The sequence below is a fragment of the Saccopteryx leptura genome, chromosome 2, assembly GCF_036850995.1.
Source record: "Saccopteryx leptura isolate mSacLep1 chromosome 2, mSacLep1_pri_phased_curated, whole genome shotgun sequence".
In the NCBI taxonomy this organism is placed as follows: Eukaryota; Metazoa; Chordata; class Mammalia; order Chiroptera; family Emballonuridae; genus Saccopteryx; species Saccopteryx leptura.
In genome coordinates this window covers 782,477-804,768 of record NC_089504.1, presented here as the reverse complement: position 1 = coordinate 804,768, position 22,292 = coordinate 782,477, and the positions used below count along the sequence as shown (strand labels likewise).

General features: G+C 60.4%; 3 protein-coding genes across 7 annotated transcripts; 1 reads left to right on the top strand and 2 right to left on the bottom strand.

Moving 5' to 3' along the window:
• Nucleotides 1-843: 843 nt before the first annotated feature.
• On the bottom strand, nucleotides 844-8,913 carry TPRN (taperin). Its single transcript, XM_066366597.1, is given in 5 exon segments — nucleotides 844-1,231; nucleotides 1,329-1,435; nucleotides 1,524-1,785; nucleotides 6,983-8,829; nucleotides 8,832-8,913. Coding segments are annotated over 5 exon segments (2,346 nt in total). The 5' UTR covers nucleotides 8,899-8,913; the 3' UTR covers nucleotides 844-1,168.
• Nucleotides 8,914-11,809: 2,896 nt separating this feature from the next.
• Nucleotides 11,810-13,030, bottom strand: TMEM203 (transmembrane protein 203). Its single transcript, XM_066366605.1, has one exon. The coding sequence runs from the start codon at nucleotides 13,008-13,010 to the stop codon at nucleotides 12,381-12,383; it is 630 nt and encodes a 209-aa protein (XP_066222702.1). The 5' UTR covers nucleotides 13,011-13,030; the 3' UTR covers nucleotides 11,810-12,380.
• Nucleotides 13,031-13,067: 37 nt separating this feature from the next.
• NDOR1 (NADPH dependent diflavin oxidoreductase 1) lies at nucleotides 13,068-22,245 on the top strand. 5 transcript variants are annotated; one of them, XM_066366600.1, is made up of 14 exons: nucleotides 13,069-13,305; nucleotides 13,628-13,705; nucleotides 17,919-18,016; nucleotides 18,952-19,050; nucleotides 19,133-19,234; nucleotides 19,352-19,561; nucleotides 19,786-19,931; nucleotides 20,013-20,233; nucleotides 20,323-20,430; nucleotides 20,507-20,621; nucleotides 20,712-20,858; nucleotides 20,972-21,090; nucleotides 21,177-21,271; nucleotides 21,385-22,245. In XM_066366600.1, the coding sequence occupies exons 1-14, from the start codon at nucleotides 13,171-13,173 to the stop codon at nucleotides 21,440-21,442; spliced, it is 1,731 nt and encodes a 576-aa protein (XP_066222697.1). In that variant the 5' UTR covers nucleotides 13,069-13,170; the 3' UTR covers nucleotides 21,443-22,245. The 5 variants fall into 5 exon arrangements, 4 of the variants coding, with proteins under 4 accessions (XP_066222697.1, XP_066222695.1, XP_066222696.1 ...); XM_066366598.1 differs by having other exon boundaries at nucleotides 13,070-13,305; nucleotides 21,362-22,245; XM_066366599.1 differs by having other exon boundaries at nucleotides 13,071-13,305; nucleotides 19,810-19,931; nucleotides 21,362-22,245.
• Nucleotides 22,246-22,292: the final 47 nt, after the last annotated feature.

Sequence of the window (22,292 nt, the reverse complement as noted above, 5' to 3'; positions counted from 1 at the left end):
TCTGTTGGCCTGTCAGCCCCTGTAGGGTTCCTGCAACTGCTTGCTGCGGGAGTGTGGGGTTGTGTGTGGCAAGCAAGTATAGGTTGAGAATCCAAGTCCAGAGAAACCCAGGCCCACTCCTCCCAGGAAAACACCAAAAACACCCTCCCCCACCCCAAACCTGGATTCTCCAGGAGGGACAACCTCAATGTCTGGACTGTAAATGGCTCTGGCTCCACACTGCAACTGAGCAGGCAGCCAAGCCATCTGGAGCTTCTCCCAGCAGGCAGCTCTGCCTCTCCTGTCACCTCCCAGGGTCTGTTGGGTTTCCCTGCTAGCTATTAGCACTGACTCCAAGGGAGCTGGAAGACTCATGGGTCAGGGAGTTTTCCAAGCCAAACGGGAGAGAAGATCTCTGAGGCTCCTCCCACGCCATCTCCTGCCCTGCCCTTGGTCCCCTCCCAGGCTCTTGGCCTTTCAGGGAAACCACTTCAGACCCAATAGCTCTAACACCCACCCCTACCACCTGCAGTCCAGGCCCATGGGTACGGAATCTCAGGCCTCAGAGAGCAGACCCACGGTGCCAGCACTGGGTGAAAAGGGGCTGCCCCAGAGACTGGGGACATGGACAGGGAGGCCCCTCTTCTAGGCAAGGGGATGAAAGGAGAGTAATGGGCTATGGGACAAACCAGCACTGTGAGGTGGGGGGCACCTGGGAACACCTCCCCCACTCCCAGACACAGAGGTCCAAGCTGGGCCCCCACCACACCCTCTGTGGGCTCCTGTCTGCTGCCAGCACCTCAGTGGAGCCCTGCCGACCCCAGCCCTGCACCTCCCTCCTCAGGCTGAGGACCACACAAGGAGGCGGGTTCGTCCAGTGCTGTTTATTGAGTCCATCATCACAGACAAGAACAAACATCCATTCATCACAAAGGGGACAGGCTGAGCTCAGCCATGGGGCTGGGGGTGGGCCGGGGAGGCTTCTAGTCCCGTAGAGGACAGGCATCTGAGCCAGTCCTTCACTACAGACACACCCAACCAGCGGGACCCTGTCCCCAAGCCACGGCTGGGAGACCCAGATGGCCCCAAGTGCCCCAGGAAGGGAGGGAGGGTTATGGGGGTCAGGGCCTGGCAGGGCAGAAGAGGGTGTGCAGAATGATGGTGAAGTTGGCCGTCCTGGCGGACCTGGTCAGAAATAGAGGGCTGGCTCGCTGCGGAAGTCCGAGAGGTCATTGTGACTGGCGGGGGTAAGCTGAGGGGGCAGGAAGGCAGTCAATGGGAGACTCATCCAGGCATTAGAGACCAGCTTCCACCCAGTGCCTGGCCACCCCCCCACCCCCCCCACTCACCATGACCTCCTTCTGCGAAGGCTCCACTTCGCCTGGGGCCTGTGCCATCGTTTGCTCCTGCCACTTGCTGAAGGCTATGGAGTGCTTCGGAGTGTAGCTGGACAAGCCTGTACAGTCATGTGTAGACGTGTGAATACATAAAGATGTGGCCCAGGCTACCCACTGGGCCACCCACCTGGACAGGTAAGTACTTACCTGAGCTGCCATCTGGCAGGCGAGGGCTCTCGGGGGCCACACTGTTCACAAATGTGGCTCGGGGCAGAAAGAGTGAAAAGGGCTTCTCCATGGCCCCGTTTAAGCCGGGCCTCTCCTCCTCCTCCTCTTCCTCCTCTCCATCCCCCTCGGCCTCCACCTCAGCCTCAGCCTCTGCCTCTGCCTCTGCCTCCTGCACAAGGGAGCTCTCGGAAGGGTACTCAAATGTGGTGTGCAGGCTCTTGTCATTGAAGGAAATCTTCATCTAGGGGCAGAAGGCACATCAGCCAGGGCCTGCTGCTGGCCACCACGGTCCTCAAGCTGATCCCTTCACAGGCTCTGAGATAGGGCTGCCTCTCATCAGAGAAGACCCTCCACCTGGACCCTGTAGGCCCCCAGAAGGACTGGATCTGGCTGCCTACAGGCACCCAGGACCACTGTGCCCACAGACCTGCACCCAAGGCCCAGGGTCACATCACCCCAAGCAATGCCTCCCAGAGACCAGGCCCCAACCAACACCCTCACAGTCTCCGGAAGCCTAAGGCAGCTCAAAGGGTCAAAGGGCAGCCTTCTTTTGGGAGCAGAGCACCAGCCACACCTCTTCCCACTTGCTGGCTCCACACAGGAGCAGAGTACAGGTCAGGCTGCACTGGGGGCCCCACATCCTAGGCTCCTAGAAGCTCCTGCTGTTGGCTGGGGCCTCTCTCCAGAGCCAAGTTCATGTCCCAGCTTGCTGGGGACCTGGAGGGTCCTGCCCACCCAGCTCAGCACAGACCACCACTGCTGGGCAAGGGCCTGGCACACCAAAGGCCAGGTCCCCAAGGGCCTGAACGAGGTGCCGAAGCCAGGTGGCGGCCACATGCAAGCTCCAGGAAAGCAGTACCAGGTGCTATCACCCCATTTTACAGACTGAGCGCCAGTCTAAGGCTGAACTGAGCGTGGGATCAGTGACTCCTCCCACCTGGGCTGCCCATCTGGCCCTCTTCCACCCAGAATTTCACGCCCGAGCCGCAAGCCCCCAGGCCTGCTCAGCAGGACTCCGCCAGGCCTGGCAGTCGGTAATGAATACTCAGCTCGCCCGCAGCAGATGGAAGCAGTCCTGCTGGAGCTCGAAATATTAAACTCCCGGGCACAGGACACCAGCAGCCAGCTCAGGTTCCTCCTCCCCTGGAAGGAGCCGGCGGCAGGAGCCGGGCCCCCAGGCAGAGGACTATGGGGCCCAGGGACAGCAGGACAGGGAGGGGCCTCACAGGAAGACTGGGCTGGCGGCCCAGGGCAACAGAGGGACCCAGACCCTGGCCTCGGGGGACACAGGACCCATCAGCGTCCATAAACAGGGAGGACACACTCCACCCTCTCTTCTCTCAGCCACACACGCACACGAAGTCCTGCTCAGGTGGGCACCCAATCCTGCCACCGAGCTCCTGGGATTCCCATCTCAGCAAGGCTCAGACACAGACACCTGCTGGGCAAGTCAAGGCCCGGTTCTGCTGTCCCTTGCCCCAGTCACCTACCTAGACAAGTGGTCAGGGACAGAGACAGACCACCCAAGTCAGGGAAAACCAGGAGCGAGATGTCTGTTCCTGCCACTGGGAGGCACACTCCCTCACTCCGCTCTGCTCCTGCCACGGGAGTCAAGCAGGGCAGAAACCTGGCCCAGGGGGGTGATCACCAGTGTCCATGTGTGCCCATCCACTGCCAGTCAGCTTGGGGAAGGAGTTGCCTGGCTCTTTGAGACTGGCACCCCAGGATTCGGGGACAGATCCTCTAGGAGCCCAAGGCAAGATGGAGCTGCCAGCAGAGGCCTCCCCCTGCCCCAAGACCCCTTAGTGAACAGGGACCCCAGTCACCCCTGGACACATGACATTATCCCTGAAGACCCTGAGTCCTCTGGGCCCATCCCCCACCGCTGCGGACACAGGAAGGGCTGGCTGCCAGGGCCAGGCCGGATTAGCCTGCCCTCATTAGTCCACATGACTAGCTCCTAGTGGAGAGACCGAGGGGGCTGGGCATACGCAGGCACTGAGCCTGGCACAGCCTGGCCAGGTGGGGGCAGGGCAGGGCAGTGCTCACAGGCCCTGTCTGCTCCCAGCTAGAGCCTGGTTCGGGTCCCACCCCACATCCGCTCCCGTCTCCACGATCCTCAGCAGCCTCCTCCTGTGGGTGCACGTCTTCAGGTCACAGGCTGCCCTGTGACTCACACTGCTGGGGGGTGGCTAGCTTCCAGACACTGGGCAGGCGGAAGAGGAATGTGGAACTGGAATTGGCACACACCTAGTCACCTGTCCTTGGGACTTTGCCCGCTGCACGGGACACAGCCATCAGGTGGGTCCTGGCTGGCTCCCATCCCCCAAGCTCTGACCACCCACGCAGCCACTGCCTAAGTTCCTACAACTGCCCAAGGTGGGGACCCCCAGTCAAGTAGAGCCCCTAGCCCAAGGCAGACCTTCTGCTAGCAGGGAAGCTGAGCAGTGCAGGGTCCAGGCCTGCCCCTCTGGGCCCTAGAAAGACCACTTAGGGGCACCTGCAGGAAGAGTTGGTGAGGGGAAGGAAGATGAGAACAGATTCAGCCACAACAGTGCCCAGTATCCTGCCCCACACAGCAGGAGGGTACAAGGCTCCACACTGGCAGGGAGGTGACAGCACAAGCCCAGAGGGCAGTGGTACTGTGGGTCCGAGGACAGAAGAAGGAGGGCCAAGGCCACGCCAGCGAGTCAGGCTGTTGGGGTACTAGTCAAGGAAGGTGAGGCGAGGGCAGACAGCCCGTGTTGAGGATCAAGCCCTGGGGACACTGACATACTCAGGCTGGGCAGAGGACCAGCAGGTGAAAAGGTAAGGAGAGCAAAGGAGAGGGAAAGGAGCCACCAGACAGGCAGGAGCCTGGCCAGGTGGCACCTCACAAAGGGGAGGCCCACAGTGCCAACCCCATGGGAGGTGGGCATGGAGAGCTGAGGCACAGCCCCACCCACCAGACAGGCTGGGGGCCGGCTGGGGTGAGAGGAAGCAGGACACAAGGCCAAACAGCAGCCAGCCCCACCTTGGCCATCCGGGGAGAGAGTGATAGAGCATCTGCGATTCTGCAGAGAGATAACTAAGTGGGGACATGTGCCCGCCAAGCCGGCCTCCCAGGTGCACGGGCAGGCCGGGAACCCCCACCTTCCAGGCTGCACAAGGGCATGACGCCCTCCAGTGAGGTACCAACCAGGGGCAGACACCCTCCAGTGAGGTACCAACCAGGGGCAGACACCCTCCAGTGAGGTGCCAACCAGGGGCCAGATCTGCTGGCCCTGCTGCCTCGACAGCCCACTGGCAGAGCCCCCCGCACCTGTCCCCTGGAAAAGGCACCAACACCTCTCCCGCCGCCCCACATCAGCCAGCCGTGTAGGGGTCAAAGTGGACAGCTGGCCCCAAGGTCCTGCTGGCCTCCAGCCTGCCATGTCCCTGGCACGAGATGGGGGGCGCAGGGCAGTGATCCAACCACAGGCTGGCTGAAGGGGTTTGGGTAAGCAGAGGCCTGGTGGCCCAGGCTCGGGAGTGGCAGCGGGAGGAGGACACAGGGTCCATAGACAGAAGGGACAACGGACGCAGCCCGAGACTGGCTGGCAGGCTGCTCTGAGGAGCTGGGCAGCCCCACCCCTCCATCCCACCCAACATGCATCCAGCTCATCCTGGGCGGGGCAGCTGGTGCATGCCCAGGCAGGAAGTCACTGCCAGCAGGTCATGCTGCTATGGCAGAGCCCCAGCCAGGCCACTTGGCCATGCCAGGCATCATCCATCTGGACCCACAAACCCCTCAGGCTAGCGTGGAGACGGTCCCAGGCTGCTCTGCTTCCTCCGTTCACTTTTTCTTCCCCTGCTGGCCCTCAGGGCCTCACCTTGCCCTTCTCACACCAACCCACCCATGAGTGACCCTCACAGCTCTACCCGGCTGGGCGCAGGATGACCAGGCTCTGGGCTGAACCCTCCAGGCCCAGGAAGAAGCCGGGCGCCCAGTGGAAGGGCAGCCAGGTTAGCAGCTCTAGAAACAGAAACCGTCCTGTGAGCTCTGTGACCTCACTCTCCTCATCCACAGAGCAGGTTACTGTTATCACCACCAGTTCCTGGGCCAGCAGGGGGAGGACGGCCTCCCAGTGCAGCTGGGGTCAAGGGTCAGAAAGCAGAAGAGGGAGGGGCAGACAGGCGAGCTGCCAACACAGGATGGGGCTGGCGAGGGACCAAGGGGAGAGTCATGGCCTGCGACCCAAAAGAGAAGGCCGGGCAAGGCAAGGCAGAGGGCACTGTAGGCACTGGGCGTGGGTGCCTGACCAGTAGTGGGTGCTGGCAGGGAGTGCCGATGCCCTCACCAGGGAAGGAGAGAAGAATGACACCAGGAAGAGAGGTGGTGTCAAGGCCAAGCTGAGGCAGGAACTCAAAAGGAAGCAAACGGAGGGAGGAGGTGGCAAGCCTGGCAGGCACCTCATCACCCTCATGACCCCAGAGAAACTGAGGCTGAGGCAGAGGTGGCTACAGGTGGCTCCTAAACACCAGCAGCTATAGGAGAGGCCCACCAGTGCCATCTCTGCCCCACGGTTCTAGGGAAAGCACCCCTGCCCCCCTGCCTGCTAACAGCTCACAAGGAGCTATCCTTGGAATTTGCCCCAAGCCAGAGACAGACAATAAAAAGACCAGGAAGAATCTGAGGAACGTTTCCTTGTGCCCAGAGGGTTCCGGGCCACCAGGCAGGACAGCAGGGAGTGAGGATCCTGGCCTTGGACCTGGGTCGCTCTCCACCCTAGGCTTCTCCTCTCCAACAAGGGGGTACCTGGGTCTCTCTCTAACCTAGGCTTCTCCTCTCCAACAAGGGGGTACCTGGGTCTCTCCCCAAGATCGCACCCCAGACTCAGACTAAGCCTGGAACACAGGAAGAGCTCAAGAAACACTCTCACAAGACGAGGTACTCAACTCCAGGTTGGCACACCTTCTGGGGATATGAGAACCCCTAGACGGATGGTAAGACAGGGATCCAGCCACACCCAAACCACAGGCCTCCTGCCCCTTCCCACTTCTGTCCTGGCATCTGCCACCTGAATAGCCCAGGAGTCCAGGAGATCGTGCCAGGACTACCGTCTCTTACCTGGTGACCATGTGGAACCACCAGGCCCAGACTTTTCTCCCAACTGGACCTTCAGTGAGACAGGCCTGTCCAGCCAATCCCAGACAAAGCCTCAAGAATCAACAGAGAGGCACTGGCTGGACTCCACACCAGCCTTTTGAGGTACAGGGTAAATAAGCCTCCCCAAAGCCCGTTTTTAGGGCTCTACTGGGGCCCAGGCCAGGGATCCCCCAGCTCAGTCCCTCCTGGAGCTCTCATGTGATCCCCACAGAAGCAGTCCCCCACCCAGGCCTGGTATCCTGGGAACAGGGCACATGTGACCCATCACCTCTTTACTTCCTGGCCAGTGACCCTGCTTCCCATCACTAACCTTCTTTCTTGAGGAACCAGCCTTGGTGAGGCAGGACTTCTGCAAGGCCAGGTAACCACCAATCACCTCTATCTCATGCACAGTGGGATAGTGCTTCTTCAGCGCAGTCCCCAGGACAGCAGGGGGCTCTGCCAGCCTGCCAGCCTCCACTTCTTCAGCCTCCTGTGGCCCAGGCTCCCCATTGGCCTGCAGGACCCCTGGCTTCCTCTTGGGCACCACCGTGAAGGTGTTGCCACCTCGCTGCAGGGGCTCTGATGGATGGGACTGGGGAGGTGCACTGGCCCCAGAGCAGGGCAGTTTGGCTTCTTGGGGGACCTCATCCTCCGAGTCCACCTCATCGATGAAGGTGACAGGCAGCCCTGGCCTTCCAGGTTCCCCGCCATTCTTGGCCAAGCCAGAAACCCCGAAGCCCTGGGAAGGCTCAGCTTCGGAGGTAGCCGGCAGGAGCAGGGATGGGGGTGGCGAGGATGGCCTCTGCCACCTAACAGCCCGGTCCACTAGGGCAGTGGCTGGCCTGGGGCCAGCCCCCTGCTGGACCCCCAAGGGGTTTCTCCCACCAACAGGCACACCATCCGCTCCAGGCACCAGCTGGGCTCCTTGCTGCAGGCGCTGGGAGGCCCAGACAACTTCTCCCTCTGGCAGCTCCACGTATTGCCTCCCTTGGGGAGGAGGGGCCCCAGAGACCTTGCACTTGGGGATAAACACGAAGGAATTGCGGGAGTTCACGCGGAGGCTGGCCAGGGCCCGGGCCTGCAGGTCCCCAGCTGGAATTGTGTCCAAATCTGGCTTGGAAGCTGGCCGTATCTCAAAGGAGTTGTTGGCGCTGGTGGCGGAGGAGACCCACTGGCGCTGGCTGGGAGTGGCACTGACAGAGCTGGGCGTGAGCAAGGCCGGGGGAGCGGCTGGAGTGGCACTGGGGGTCCCGGGGCTGGAGGACGGGTGGGCAGGGGGCTTCCCTGACTCCACCTTTGGCTTGCACTCGCCCGGCCCAAGCGCGGAGCCCTCGAGGCCGTTGGCAGCACCGGCCCAGGACTCCGTGGCCGCGGGCCCGTTGGGAAGCGGGCGAGCGCCCCCACCGCGGTGCAGGCCCCGGGGATGGACTGTGAAGGAGTTGCTGCCGGTCTTCTGCAGGAAGTCGCTGCGTCGAGCCCCAGGGCCTGTGCAGAGACGCTCTGGCTCAAAGCAGGCGACGCGCTCGCCCACGCGCGAGGTGGCCTGGCCGGAGACCGGCGGCTGCGGCGGTGGCGGTGGCGGCAGGGGGCGACTGCGCTCCGGGCTCCCGCGACGGCGCGGCGCGGCTGGGGGGTCGAACTTCTGGAGCAGACGGCTGACACGACCGGGAGGCGGCGGCGCCTCGTAGACGGGCGTCTCGTACACGAGCACCTCGGCGGCGCGGATGTGAGCAGCCGGGCCGGCGGCAGGGCCGGGACAGGCGGGCGGGAAGCCGGGCACCGACTCGATGATGAGGATGTTGTCGGCGCGGATGGTGCGCACGCCCGGCACGCGGCGGTACAGCTCCAGCAGCTGCTGCACCGGCCGCGCCCCCGCCCCGCCTGCGCCCCCGCCGCGCCGCGCCCCGCGCCGCCGCTCGGACTCGAGCCGCATGAACGGGTTCTCGCGCAGCGGGCCCAGGCTATCCGCCAATACGAGCCGCTCGACCGCTGTCTCCGCGGGCCCCGCCGCCCCCGCCACGGCCGCTGGCGCCGCGCCCCCGCCCAGAGCCGCTAGCTTGGCCCGCTTCCGCTCCAGGATCTCCCGCTTCCAAGCGGGCAGCGCAGCGCGGGGCCCCGGGCCCGGCCGCCCCAGGCCAGCCATGCTGCGGAGCGGCCGCCGGAGCCAGCGCGCGCTGGGAACTGCGGCCGCCGCCCGCCGCCGGCCTTCGCGCCGCGGCCACGCCCCCCGCGGCCACCGCCCATTGGGGAAAGGCCGGCTCAGACCCGCCCCGCGCCCGGCTGCCCTACCTACGGTAGGAGAGGATGGCCGGCCCCGTTCATTGGAAAAGGCTCTCCCTGCCCCGCCTTCCCGAGGGCTTCATTGGACAGCGCCCGCCGCAGAGCCGGCCTCCATTGGGGGAGGTCCCCTTGAGCACGCCCCCGAAACCTCGCGCAGCTCCTTGCAGCCCTCACTTCCGCCTCTGCGCCAAGCCCCTGGGTGCGTGGGGGGCTGAGCCTGACGGGGGCGGGTCCTGGCGGGCAGCCAAAGACCGACCCCTGCACCTCGGGTTGCGCGTGACCTTTGCCATGCCAGGTCCTTCCTCTTCGTGCCAGCACCCAGCCCGCCAGTTCTCCCCGCTGAAAACGCTGTGAAAGAAGGGTCTGCCCAGGACCGAAAGGCTCCCGCCGCTCCCGTGGGCGAAGCACAGGCTGCACGCCAGCCTCGCGCACCCTGGTCCAGGTCCCTCCAGGTCCATGGACTGCCCACTTGCGGTTCTTGGTCACCCCGCGAAACTTAGCAGAGATGCCAATGCTGGAGCCCCAGCAGTGCTGAGGAATTGGGTTCTCGAACCCCTGGGTTTGCTGGCACCCCAAACAGATTGTGTTCCTCAGACTCGGAGAAGCTCTACCCCATACTTGGCCACCCAGGGCCCACCAAGCGTGGACGGGAGTGCGGAAGCTGTGAGGAGACACAGAGAAACGGGGACTCCTTGCCCGCAGGCAAGCAGGCCCACAGCTCTCCAGTGCAGAAAGAGCCACAGAAGCCCCGCCGTGTATTCCCGTTGCCTCCCCAAGCTACTGTTGAACTTCCCTCATCCCAACGCTGGTAGGGGTCCCACTGACCCTTAGGACACAGCTTCCCAGCCCACGTGCCACGAGGAAACTTACTCCCGTTGAAGGCTGCCCAGTACCCATATTCTTTTAGTTACCCTGGAGCCAAGGGGAGAAGAGGAAATTGGGGAGCACTGACAGATAACGCCTGCCTACTATAACCTGCCCTGCAGTCAGCAGTAGCTCAGTAATTATACTACTACCTCCTACACCAGTGGTCCCCAACCTTTTTTGGGCCACGGACCCGTTTAATGTCAGAAAATATTTTCACGGACCAGCTTTTAGGGTGGGATGGATAAATGTATCACGTGACTGAGACAAGCGTCAAGAGTGAGTCTTAGATGGATGTAACAGAGGGAATCTGGTTATTTTTTAAAAATAAAACATCGTGCCTGACCTGTGGTGGCACAGTGGATAAAGCGTCGACCTGGAAATGCTGAGGTCGCCGGATCGAAACCCTGGGCTTGCCTGGTCAAGGCACATATGGGAGTTGATGCTTCTCTCTGTCCTCTCTCTCCCTCTCTTTCTCTCTCCTCTCTAAAAATGAATAAATAAATAAAAAATTTAAAAATAAATAAATAAAACATCGTTCAGACTTAAATATAAACAAAACGGAAATAATGTAAGTTATTTATTCTTTCTTTGCGGACCGGTACCAAATGGCCCACGGACCGGTACTGGTACCAGTCCGCGGCCCGGGGTTGGGGACCACTGTCCTACACCACTCGTCTTTCAGGGCAGGAGCTCCCACGGCACCCAGTGCAGGTTTCAACCTGAGGGCCCTTCTCAGCTTCCGGATGCCATGGCGGTAATCATCTTTCCAAAGGAAGCTAAACCTTATTCTCACCACTTCTACAGCAACAGGACTCCCTACTCTGACATACCAGAATAAAACACAAGAACAACAAAGAATGCAAACTAAAAATAACATTTAAAGGAAACCCACTTCAAATGTTTAGCTTGTATCTGGTTTCGACACTAGTTAGGCCACTCCCAGGTAGGAGACAAATTTGTGGCTGTGGGACAAACTGGACCAGTCTCCAACCCAAGCATCTCAGTAGCCACAAAGCATCCATCTTCAGCAAAGGGCCTACAAACCTGTTCTATAAAGGGCCAACAGTAAACATGTTAGCCTGCTAGTGCTCACCAGGGACAGTTTTTCTCCCAGGAGACCTGGCAATGTCTGGCCACACTTTTGGTCGTCACAAATGAGGGATGCTATTAGCATCTAGTGAGTAAAAGCCACGCATGCTGCTAAATATTCTATAATATTCTCCTCCAACAAAGAATAAACTTACCCAAAAAACCAACAGTGCCAAGACTGAGAGACCCTGTACACTGCAGGCTTACTTTCTGTTATTCTTCTGTATTTTCACAACCTTTTAAAACAGATGGGTACAAAAACAGGCCTGGGCCATAACTTACTGACCTCTGCTCTACAGAGTGTCAGCAAGGTCCACAGAGACCACATACTGGCAGGATGCCAAGTCTCTGATGTCACACAAACTACTTGGGTAGGACCTCACCATGGGCCTACCCTGTCTTCCAAGGCAGGAAGTAAGAATTCTTGGAAGGAAACCCTCCCCATCCACCCATGAAGCTCTAGCAGGTTCCAGCTCCCCCTACAATCTCAGCTCTGGAGCCATCTATACCATACAGCAGGGACTGGCTCAGCACTCACGTGACTTCACTCCCAATAGGTCAGTCAACCACTGTGCATTTCAGCAAAACATTCTATTTTATTTTTACCTCAGCAAATGTTCTCATTTGGCACCTGACTGGTATCAAACCAAAGACCTCAGGCCAACAGATGCGGGCTGAGACCATTCGCAAACTTCCCACTTGCCAGTCTCAACACCTACAGAGCACCTGTTCCTCTCTCAGGTCCCTTAGGAAGGTTTAAATCAGTCTCAGGTGAGGTAACAGTGCTGGCCACAAGGTGGTGGAAAAGTCGTGACATTGCAATCCACTGGGATAGAAAGCCAAGCAGAGCCTTTAAAGCAAAGTTCTTTTCTCAGGTGACACATCTCCAGACAGGTCCTGATCATGCTTTTTCAACACATTCCTGTCTGCCTTGGCTGTAATGCAGAAAGGGTCATCCTTTCCCCAGCGGCACAGGGGAGGAAATACAAGTGGATTTACACTTTTTTAGAGCTCAGATGTCTAAGGTGTCTTGTCTGGGTGAATAAGACAGTGAGCTCTTAGGTCAGCGATGCTGGCCGGTTTTGCAGGCTTTGCACAAGGGGTCCTTTTTTAGGTTCCATGAAAATACGCAGAGCCCATTTGAGTCTGTTAGGACATTTTACCTATATGCCGTTTCTGTAAGAGTTCAAAACTGTCTAGCCTGGGGCCTTTCTTAAGATCCCAATTCAGGTTTAACTATTCAAAGCATGAAATAACAGGAAATACAGTTTAAGGATCAAGGCTGCTGTTTTCAGCTCTGCTTGGGGGAACAGTTTCAGACATGATTGGTACAGAGAAAAATGAGCACTCTGCAGAGCACCAGCTGGAGTTGCTTTCAGACTCAGACTTCTCTGGTCTGAAGACTGGGTTCTCAGACTTCCTGAAGGGTCCTCAGCTTGGGGTCCAGCATTCCAGCTATGGAACGCTCCCTTTGGGGCCCCTCTGCGAGGCTAGTTGACGCGGCAGGCGCGGATCATGAGCAGCTGCAGGAGAATGAAGACAGGAGACGTGATCAGGCCGAACCAGAGCTCCCGAGTCTGCTCCACCAGCTTCTGGCACAACAACATCTCAAAAACAAACTTGAGGCTAAGAACCGTCAGGATCCAGAAGAGGCGGAGCACAGCCAGCCGCTTCTCTCCGTCCTGGAAAAGGCGCACCGACACGATGGTGGTGAAGTAGGTGCTGAGCCCGTCAGCGGCGAAGAAGGGCACGAACACGTTCCACCAAGACAGGCCGGGGACGAGGCCGTCCACACGCAGAGCCAGCAGCACGGAGAACACCAACAGGGCCAGCAGATGCACGAAGATCTCGAAGGTGGCGAAGCCCAGCCACTGCACCAGCTCCCGGAGCGAGAAGAGCATCGCGCCGGTTGAGCGCAGGCCGGGACCCAGCCGAGCGTCCCACCGGCTGGGCTGCGCCTCCTCTCCCCGTAGGTCACTCCGGCGCCCGCCCTGACGAAGGAGAGGCAATGAGCGGCCCCTCTGCCCCGGCCCTCGGCCCCGGCGCGCCGCCGATCCCCCGGCTCCGGTCCGGGACCCAGCACTGGCCACCAAAGGACGCCCGCCTCGCTCGGACGCCATGCCCCGCCCGGCGCAGCCCAAAGTCGTCACTTCCGGTCGACGGCGGAAGTCGGAAGTCAGAGCCGCTCCGGGGCATTGGACTTGTTGGGTCGCTGCTTGCTGAACCCGTTCCCGAGTGCAAGGGGTGGTGGGGGGGTGCCCGGGGTGCACTCACGCCCCAATGCCGAGCCCACGGCTTCTGGTGCTCTTCGGCAGCCAGACGGGAACGGCCCAAGATGTGTCGGAGAGACTGGGCCGCGAGGCCCGGCGCCGGCGGCTAGACTGCCGGGTGCAGGCCTTGGACTCCTACCCGGTGGTGAGAGCTCCCTGGTCCTCAGCGGAGAGACCGAGCAGGTCTGGGGCGTCGGCCCCCAGAGCCCTCGACTCCAGGGTGCCGCGTTTTGTCTGAGAGTGGGCCCTTCCCTTACGGAGGATTTTGGGGGAAGGGAAAGCTTGGGAACAGCCGTTCATCTTAGCATATGGGGAAGGGGACCCTCAGAGAAGGAAGGCCGGCGGCTCGCGGGTGCTCACGGAGTCCCTTTGCCCTATTACCCTGAGTGAAGGACAGGGGCCGGGCTGCGGGATAGATGGCCTGGTTATTACAGCCTGAGGTCTTACACGTGTGTTTTTCTGTTGAGGTGAATCTGATTAGTGAGCCCCTGGTGATATTTGTTTGTGCAACTACAGGCCAAGGAGACCCCCCTGACAACATGAAGGTAAGGCTGACCTGAAGTGGCTTGTGTGCTCAGGAGCTCAGATCCCTGCCCTTGACCCTCACCTCGTTTTCATTGCCTGGAGAGTCTGAGAGGCACAATAAATACTTGTCATTTGACAGTGCTGCCCGGTAGCCATGGATTTGACAGGATATTCTTGGGTGGAGCTGGGGGTTCTGGTTGTCTTCCCTAATAAACTCATCACAGGTCACCATTTTAACTTTTCATATGTTTCAGGACTATGTATGAATCTAGCCTGGGTCATATATGTATTTCAACGTTTTTTGACCTTCAGGGAACATTCTTCTGTTCTTTGGCCGTCTTTTGGGCACACATTCTATTCCAAGCATGATCCAGTGCTAGGAACTAAGCTATGAAGCCAGTAGCCACATTTTTACCCTTATAGAGCTAACAACATAGCAGAAGCAACAGGTCTAAATAGGCCATTACCATGCTAGGAAATCCATGCTGCTGGGGAAAGTGCCAGGTGTAATGAGAACATTAATAAGGACTACCTAGCCCACCCTGGGGGTACAGGGAGAGCTTTCTGGAAGAAAGGAGTATAGGCTAAATCCTGAAGCATAGGTGGGGGCTAGCCAGGCCCCAAGAAAGAAGGAGCAGTATGTACAAAGTAGAGACAGCCCAGCCTCTGGGAAGAGCAGAAAGCAGTTCAGGATGGCTGAGCCACGGAGTAGGGTGGGAGGGGAGAAGAACCAGAAGCAAAGTCCAGTCCCAAGAAGCCCGGCTGCTGCAGTGAGGCAGACGAGCTTGATAAAAAGGCTATGAGATTCTTAGGGCGGCAGCCACGTTTGCATTCAAACAAAAGCACCACTTGTCCCTAGGAGACCAGGCTGTAGGAGAGCAAGAAACTAAAAGTGGACACACCCCAGAGATGTTAAGGTAGACTCAACAGGACATGTAATCAGACATCTCAAAGCTGAGAAAGAAGGTGGGATCCAAGACAGGAATTCAGGCACAGGAACCAGAATGGATGATATAGTTCCACGCACAGAAATAGACCAGTGAGAGCCCGGTGTCTGTGCGTTGCCTAGGTGGCGATACAAGGTAGGTCTGGAGTTCCAGAGAGAGTCCTGGGTTGACGTATTTGTTGGGTACGCCAAAATAGGAAGGCTGAGAAAGGAAGCTCCTTTCTCGCCCGGGACAGGCTGTAAGGAGGCAGGAAAGTGGCCCCAGCAGCATGAAGAGGGAAGTCACCATCGACACGCTCAAGGGTAGGGAGATGACTGTTTCAAGAGGAAGATCTCCAGCACTCAAAGCTGCACAGAAGTAAGATAAGGCCTGAGAGGCCTTCTCCGAGGGGTTTATCAGCAAAGAAACCGATGACCTGGGGCAGAGCCGTTTCAGATGCTCACAGGGAGAGAAGCTGGATAACAGGGTCACAGGCAATGAATGAGATTAGGGAGGGAGGCAGCAGAGAGAATCTTCTAGGAATGTCTACGTTAAACAACTCCAAAAGGCTTCCGGCTGTGAATTAACCTCTTAGTTGGGGCTAGGAAGTTAAAAAGAAGGTACTTATAAGATGAGAGGGACTCAGGATGATTTAAATTGCTGGGGGGGGGGGGGGCTGGCTGAAGACTGAAGAACAGGATTGGAGTGGGGTTGCCGTAGGAGACCCAGGGGTAGGACCTCAGCACAGGGTCTCTTCAGACAGGAGAAAAGACAAGTCACGGGGTCAAAGGCAGGAGGTGAAAGGTGAGTGTGGGAGATGCAGGGTGCAGACAGGAGGGGTTGAAGACCTCCATCAACTGGGCTGGGCAGTCAGGGCAGGGGTGTAAGCTCACTGTTGGGGGCCAAGAGCACAAGGGTGATAACGGGCATGCTGAGCTGAGTAAAGGAGGGCAGAGTGCAGGGTGGGGCAGCGGGGCACCCCCATGGAGGTGGTCACGGGGTGATAACGGGCATGCTGAGCTGAGTAAAGGAGGGCAGAGTGCAGGGTGGGGCAGCGGGGCACCCCCATGGAGGTGGTCACGGGGTGGAGGGGCCTCCCCAGCCACAGCAGGGACTGGATGCGTAGGAACTCAGAGGCAAGGACATGGGTCCTGCTGAAATGCCAGGCTCAGTGAGCAGTGTGTACTAAACAGGAAGACACCAGCCTCCTTGCTACAGTCCTCTGAGAACACGGGTGAGATGTGTGCTCCCAGGTAGTGAGCGGACCGTAGGAGCTCTCTGGGGAAACAGTGACTACAGGAGAAGGCCGGGCAGCCGGGTCCCCGCCCTACCTCCCGGCCGTGAAACCCACTGGGAGACAGGCCCAAACACACTTCTATCAGCTGAAGTACAAACAGACCCCAGGGAACCAGCACACACTCTGGGGAAGACCCCTGTAAAGGCAGAGTCGGGAGACAGAGGTACTACCTGCAAAGGGAAAAGGACTTAGCCCCCACGGACGACGCCGGAGACGGACAAACGCTATTTGAAACGATACTAGGAAATTTTGGAAAGATAAAGTTGAGAAACTCTTCTGGGAAGTATAACAACAAGACAGGGACAGAAAAGAAGATATGAAAATTCTAAGTTCATTCCAATAGGCTTTAGAATGAGGAACAGTAGGGAGGAAGTTATCGCAGAAGGTAACAAACGGTCGCAGACATGAAGGACAGGTCACCCTGAGAGCCCTCCATGTGCCCAGTTAGAGCCCACCGGGAATGCAAAGGGTTCCCAACCAATGCGTGTCCTCATGGGTGTCAGCTGTCGGGGTTCAGAGCAGGGCTCAGAGGAACAGCAGCTCCTCAGCAGTGTCTGCCTCCCTGGACCACCTCAGAGCAGAGCTTCAGGTTCTTAGCAAAGGCAGGGTCAACTTAGGTGCCCACAGGTCACCAGTCAGTGTGGAGGGGATGAAGGTATGCTCAGACATGTGGTCATGACTTGCGCCTTCCCTGGGCCTTTCTCAGGCAGCGCCCTGGGAGAAGTTCTCTACAGCCTTCAGGAAACAGGGTCTTGGGAGGCAGAGCTGGCATGGTCCCCAGTGGTGGCCAGTGCAGTCAAGTCCTTGAGAAGGCCAGGGGATGGCCCAGGGCCAGCAGGCAGAGCTGTGCCTCCACACAGTCAGGGTCATCCCACCCCAGTGGCCTTGGCTGGGCAAGAGTTGAAGCCAGGGCCACGTGCACAGGTCTGTGTGTGTGTGTGTGGGGGGGGGGGGGGCTGGTCAGCAAAGGCTGAAGGTGCCAGGAAGCCGTGCTTTGGAAGCACCTCTGGAGACCTGTGGGTCCTCAGCCAGCACCCAGCCACCTGGTAGTGGTTCAGGGCCCAGGAAAGGGGCTCCAGAGGAGGGAGGTGGGGTGAGATGAGGACAGGCTCAGCCCTGAGCTGCTGGTGGCTATGGAGACCCAGACCTGCTGCAGAGGGCTGAGGAAGAAGGGACTCTTGGTGTGAAGAGAGAGAAGCCTTCCGGGAGACCCAAGTAGGAGCAGGTGCTTCCTTCAACCCGGGGAGAGTTGGGTGGCCTGCCCCAGTGAGGACCCAGTGGTCTTCCATCCTCACTAGCCTGCATCCACTGAGAAGCCCAGACTTAGCCCAGAGCCCTCTGCCTGGGGCAGGAGTGGAGCCCTACACTCTGGTGGTGACTCTGGGGCAGCTTTTTCATGATTTCTTGCTTCCAAATTTCCTGCGTTTGTGATAGAATAAAAAATGGTCTTTATTTTTTTAAACTAGAAAGATGAGAAGCATCAACCTATAGTTGGGGCACCTTTCAGTGGTCAGCAAACTCATTAGTCAACGGAGCCAAATATCAACAGAGCCAAATTTTTTAAACTTAAACTATATAGGTAGGTACATATCTTATCGAGGTAGCGCCCGCACGTGGTATTTTGTGGACGAGCCACACTCAAGGGGCCAAAAAGCCGCGTGTGGCTCACGAGCCGCAGTTTGCCAACCAGGGCCATCGATTGCTTTCTCAGATGTGCCTTGACCAGGGGGCTCCAGCTGAGCCAGTAACCTTCTTGCTCAAGCCAGCAATGTTGGGCTTCAAGCCGGTGACTCCGCACTAAAGCCTGTGACGGGGTTTCGAACCTGGGGCCTCAGTGTCGCAGGTCGACGCCCTATCCACTGTGCCACCACTCATCAGGCGAAAGCAGTCTTTTTATAATAATACCTCTCAAGGGGCAGGAGAGCAGGGCCCTGGGAAGGCTCAGGGTGCAGCCCTCCTGGGGTCCTAGTGACAGAGCGGGGCCCCTAACTTAGTTTCTTCCGGCGTTAGAGCTTTTGGAAATTCATCTTCCGGAAGAACCTGCCGTCCACATCCCTCTGCCAGATGGACTTTGCCGTCCTGGGCCTCGGGGACTCCTCTTATGCCAAGTGAGTAGGGGCAGGCCAGGCTGCTGGCCGGTGGGACTGTCCCCGGGATTGAGTGCAGCTGCCAGACACTAGGCTGGGACCCTGGCCATGCATCCCCGTCCCACGGATGCTCCCCCGTGGGCGCTTTCGTTAGGTTGAAGGATGGGCAGGGTGCAAAGTGGGAGCCCAGCTCAGAGGCACCAAGGAGACTCCCAGGGTGGAAGGAGATGTGTGGTACCAGCCAGTGTCACGGGTTCACGTGTGACTTAGGACAACAAAGGCCCACCTGGGCCTCTCCCTGCTTGTATAAAAACGCTTTTCGTTAGCTTATTACAAACAGTGCAGTGGGAATGGGCAGTGGGTGTGAAACAGCCCCCGCCCTGGGGAGCTGCCCCGGAGGCCACCACGTCCCTGGCGTGGCCGTGTAGCCATCTCGGGTTTTTCTTTCCACGTCTTCACAACACATCTGTGTCCTCAGCAAAGGGTAGTGTTGCTTTGGGTCATTTCCCCTGGTGAACACCAAGGTGTTTGTGTTCAGGCTTCACGCGACATCAGATCACAGGACACCAGAACCCTAACTGACCAACACGGGCTGTGGGGGTTCCTGGGGTCCCGACACCTTCAGGGCCAGACACAGGGGGAGGAAGCCCATGCTCACTCTAGAAAAGGGCAGAAAGTGGTGACAGCGTGACCCTCGTCTGTGGGTGTGTTCTGTGTGTTAACGCCAGCGCACGGGCCCGCGGGCGGTGGGAGTCCCTCCACACCGTGCGGACAGCGTTCCCCAGAGAGCCGGCAGTGAGACTGGCCGGCCCTGAGGAGATGTGGGGCTGTCCTCCATGCTCCAGGGGCCCGCGACCGAGTGTCCCACCCAGGTCTGCCCTCTGCCCCGCGTGGCCAGCCGGGCAGCTCCCCTCGTCTCCAGCCCAGTGGCTACAGCAGCCTTGCTCTTTGCACAGGTTCAATTTTGTGGCCAAGAAGCTGCACCGACGGCTGCTGCAGCTCGGGGGTGCCGCCCTCCTGCCCGTGGGCCTGGGCGACGACCAGCATGAGCTGGGGTGAGTGTGGGAGAAGCGGGGTCTCCCACGGGCCCGGCGTGAGCGGGGTCCCTTCTGACAGGCACCCGTGCCCTCTGCCCAGGCCCGACGCTGCCATCGACCCCTGGCTGCACGACTTGTGGGAGAAGGTGCTCAGGCTGCACCCCGTGCCCCTGGACCTCGGCGTCATCCCCCACGGAGTCCCGTGAGTGTGGGTCTCGGTTCAGCGCCCACCGGTGTAGCAGAGTGGCCTGGCCACTGGGCCTCGCTGGGGCCTCCCCAGACCTGCCACCGGTCTGACGGGCACGTGCCCCCTCCACAGTCTGCCCTCCAAGTTCACCCTGCAGTTCCTTCAGGAGGCCCCCAGGACGTGCTCTGCAGAACAGCACGAGGCCACGACAGACCCTCTGAGTCCCCCCTCAGAGCTGCAGCCCTTCCTGGCACGCATGGTCACCAACCAGAGGGTCACTGGCCCCTCCCACTTCCAGGACGTCCGTCTCATTGAGTTTGACGTCACAAGCTCCAGGCTCAGGTAAGGAGGGCCTGAGACACTGAGCAGGCAGCCGAGCCTGTGCTGGGGACCCACGGAGGGCGCGACGGCACCGGGGCCACGGCCTGGGCGTGGAGGTCGTCTAGGAGCCAGAGCAGGCCCTTAGCAAGGCGGAGCACGGGCCAGGTAGCGGGGGGGACACGACCTCGGTCCGAGGGCCCTAGGTCTCCCTGGACACTGGCCTCCTTCCTCTGCGGCTCCCCAAGCCCCCGGCGTGCTTTCCCGTCCAGCTTTGTGGCCGGCGACGTGGTGCTGATCCAGCCTGAAAACACGGCCGGGCACGTCCAGCATTTCTGCCGGGCGGTGGGCCTGGACCCTGACCACTGCTTCACGCTGCGGCCACGGGAGCCAGGTGAGCTGTGGGTCCGGTCTCCCCGACTCCCCGCCCCCCCCGAGTCCCCGGCCCCACACGGTCTCCTGCTCCCTGCCACAGGTGTCCCCTGCCCCGAGCGGCTGCCCCAGCCCTGCTCCGTGCGGCACCTCGTGTCCCAGTACCTGGACATCGCCAGCGTACCGCGGCGCTCCTTCTTCGAGATCCTGGCCTGCCTCTCCCCCCACGAGCTGGAACGGGAGAAGCTGCTGGAGTTCAGCTCCGCCGCTGGGCAAGAAGCTCTGCACGAATACTGCAACCGGCCCCGCAGGACCACCCTGGAGGTGGGGACTGGGGGGGCCGTGGGCAGCCCCGGGCCAGAGCCACACGGTCCCCGCTGGCCACAGCCCCCCCTGAGGCCGTCTCTCTGCAGGTGCTGTGTGACTTCCCCCACACAGCAGCAGCCATCCCCCCGGACTACCTGCTGGACCTCATCCCCCCAGTGCGGCCGCGTGCCTTCTCCATCGCCTCCTCTCTGCTGGTGAGGGTCCGCTGGGACTGGGCTGCCGGCCCAGGAGCCGTGCCGGCCAGCCGGCGCTCACCGTCCCGTCCTCTAGGCTCACCCCGGGAGGCTGCAGATACTGGTGGCGGTGGTGCAGTACCAGACTCGCCTCAAGGAGGCCCGCCGGGGCCTCTGCTCCTCTTGGCTGGCATCTCTGGACCCTGGGCAAGGTGACCCCTGCTCTCAGAAGCGTAGGCATGGGGTGGGGCTAGGTCCCTCGTCCTCCCAAGTCTCTTCACGCCACCTCCCTCTTACAACAGGCCCTGTCCGGGTGCCCCTGTGGGTGCGGCCTGGAGGCCTGACCTTCCCACAGACTCCAGACACGCCCGTGATAATGGTGGGGCCTGGCACCGGCGTGGCCCCCTTCCGAGCCGCCATCCAGGAGCGCGTGGCCCAGGGTCAGAAGGGTGAGTGAACAGGGCGCTGGGCGGGGTGGGAGCCGGGTGGGCTGGGTTAAGACTGTTGGCAAGTCCAGGCTCGAGGCCCCTGCACGCCCACCCCACCCCCACCCCCGCCCCAGGGAACCTCTTGTTCTTCGGTTGCCGCCGACGGAACCAGGACTTCTACTGGGAGGCTGATTGGACTGAGCTGGAGAAGAGGGGCTGCCTGACCCTGGTCACAGCCTTCTCCCGGGAGCAGGTGGGTACTTGTGGAGAGGAGGGGAGGAGGGGGAGGGGCTGGGGCCCACACTCACCAACCCCACCCTCACTGGCCCCACCCTGCAGGAGCAGAAGGTATACGTGCAGCACCGGCTCCGGGAGCTTGGGCCCCTGGTGTGGGAGCTGCTGGACCACCAGGGTGCCTGCTTCTACCTGGCAGGGTGAGCCTGGGCTGGGGTGGGGGGGAGACGCACCAGCCCTCTGGGTGTCCCAGCCGCACTGAGTTCTGTCTGTCTGGCCTGTCCCTCCAGCAACGCCAAGTACATGCCGGCAGGTGTGTCGGAAGCCCTGACATCCGTCTTCCAGGAGGAGGGCGGGCTCTCGGGCCCTGACGCCGCCGCCTACCTGGCCCAGCTGCAGCGAACACTGCGCTTCCAGACCGAGACGTGGGCCTGAGGGGCCGCCTGCCGGCCTGGCCAGCTGCAGCGTACACTGCACTTCCAGACCGAGACGTGGGCCTGAGGGGCCGCCTGCCGGCCTGGCCAGCTGCAGCGATCACTGCGCTTCCAGACCGAGACGTGGGCCTGAGGGGCCGCCTGCCGGCCTGGCCAGCTGCAGCGTACACTGCACTTCCAGACCGAGACGTGGGCCTGAGGGGCCGCCTGCCGGCCTGGCCACCTGCAGCGTACACTGCACTTCCAGACCGAGACGTGGGCCTGAGGGGCCGCCTGCCGGCCTGGCCACCTGCAGCGTACACTGCACTTCCAGACCGAGACGTGGGCCTGAGGGGCCGCCTGCCGGCCTGGCCAGCTGCCCTGACCCCAGGTGGGAGGATGGCCAGCTCTCCTGCGCAGCTGCACATCATCCAGGGGCCACACTCAGCCCTCACCCAACTGCCCACGCATTTGTCAGGTCCAGCTGGCCTTTCCCATTGGCCCCGACTTGGGTCCTGGTCAGGGTGGTAACCCAAGAAGGCACCAGCAGCCTGACGGGCATGAGGGGGCTTCCCTAAACACCAGCTCCCAGATAGTGTAGGAATCTGGGGTACAGGGTCCCTGGGAGAGCCCAGTGTCCCCTCCTCTGCCCTGAGGGGCAGTAGGTTCCCAGTCACCCTCTGCCACGTATGTGTCACACAAGCACACACCATCCTCGCCGGGTTCCGGAAAGCCTCAGCAATAAAATCAAGGGCTCAGGGTGGCAGCTTCTGACCTGTTCTTCTTCGTGCTGTCGTGGTGCCTCAGG

Excerpts from the sequence above, each read along its gene's own strand:
- NDOR1 (XM_066366598.1), top strand. The coding sequence starts at position 13,171 with ATGCCGAGCCCACGGCTTCTGGTGCTCTTCGGCAGCCAGACGGGAACG. Across the intron at positions 19,932-20,012 it reads GCTGCGGCCACGGGAGCCAG|GTGTCCCCTGCCCCGAGCGG; the intron begins GTGAGCTGTGGG and ends TCCCTGCCACAG. Across the intron at positions 20,859-20,971 it reads CGTGGCCCAGGGTCAGAAGG|GGAACCTCTTGTTCTTCGGT; the intron begins GTGAGTGAACAG and ends CCCCCGCCCCAG.
- TMEM203 (XM_066366605.1), bottom strand. The coding sequence starts at position 13,010 with ATGGCGTCCGAGCGAGGCGGGCGTCCTTTGGTGGCCAGTGCTGGGTCC.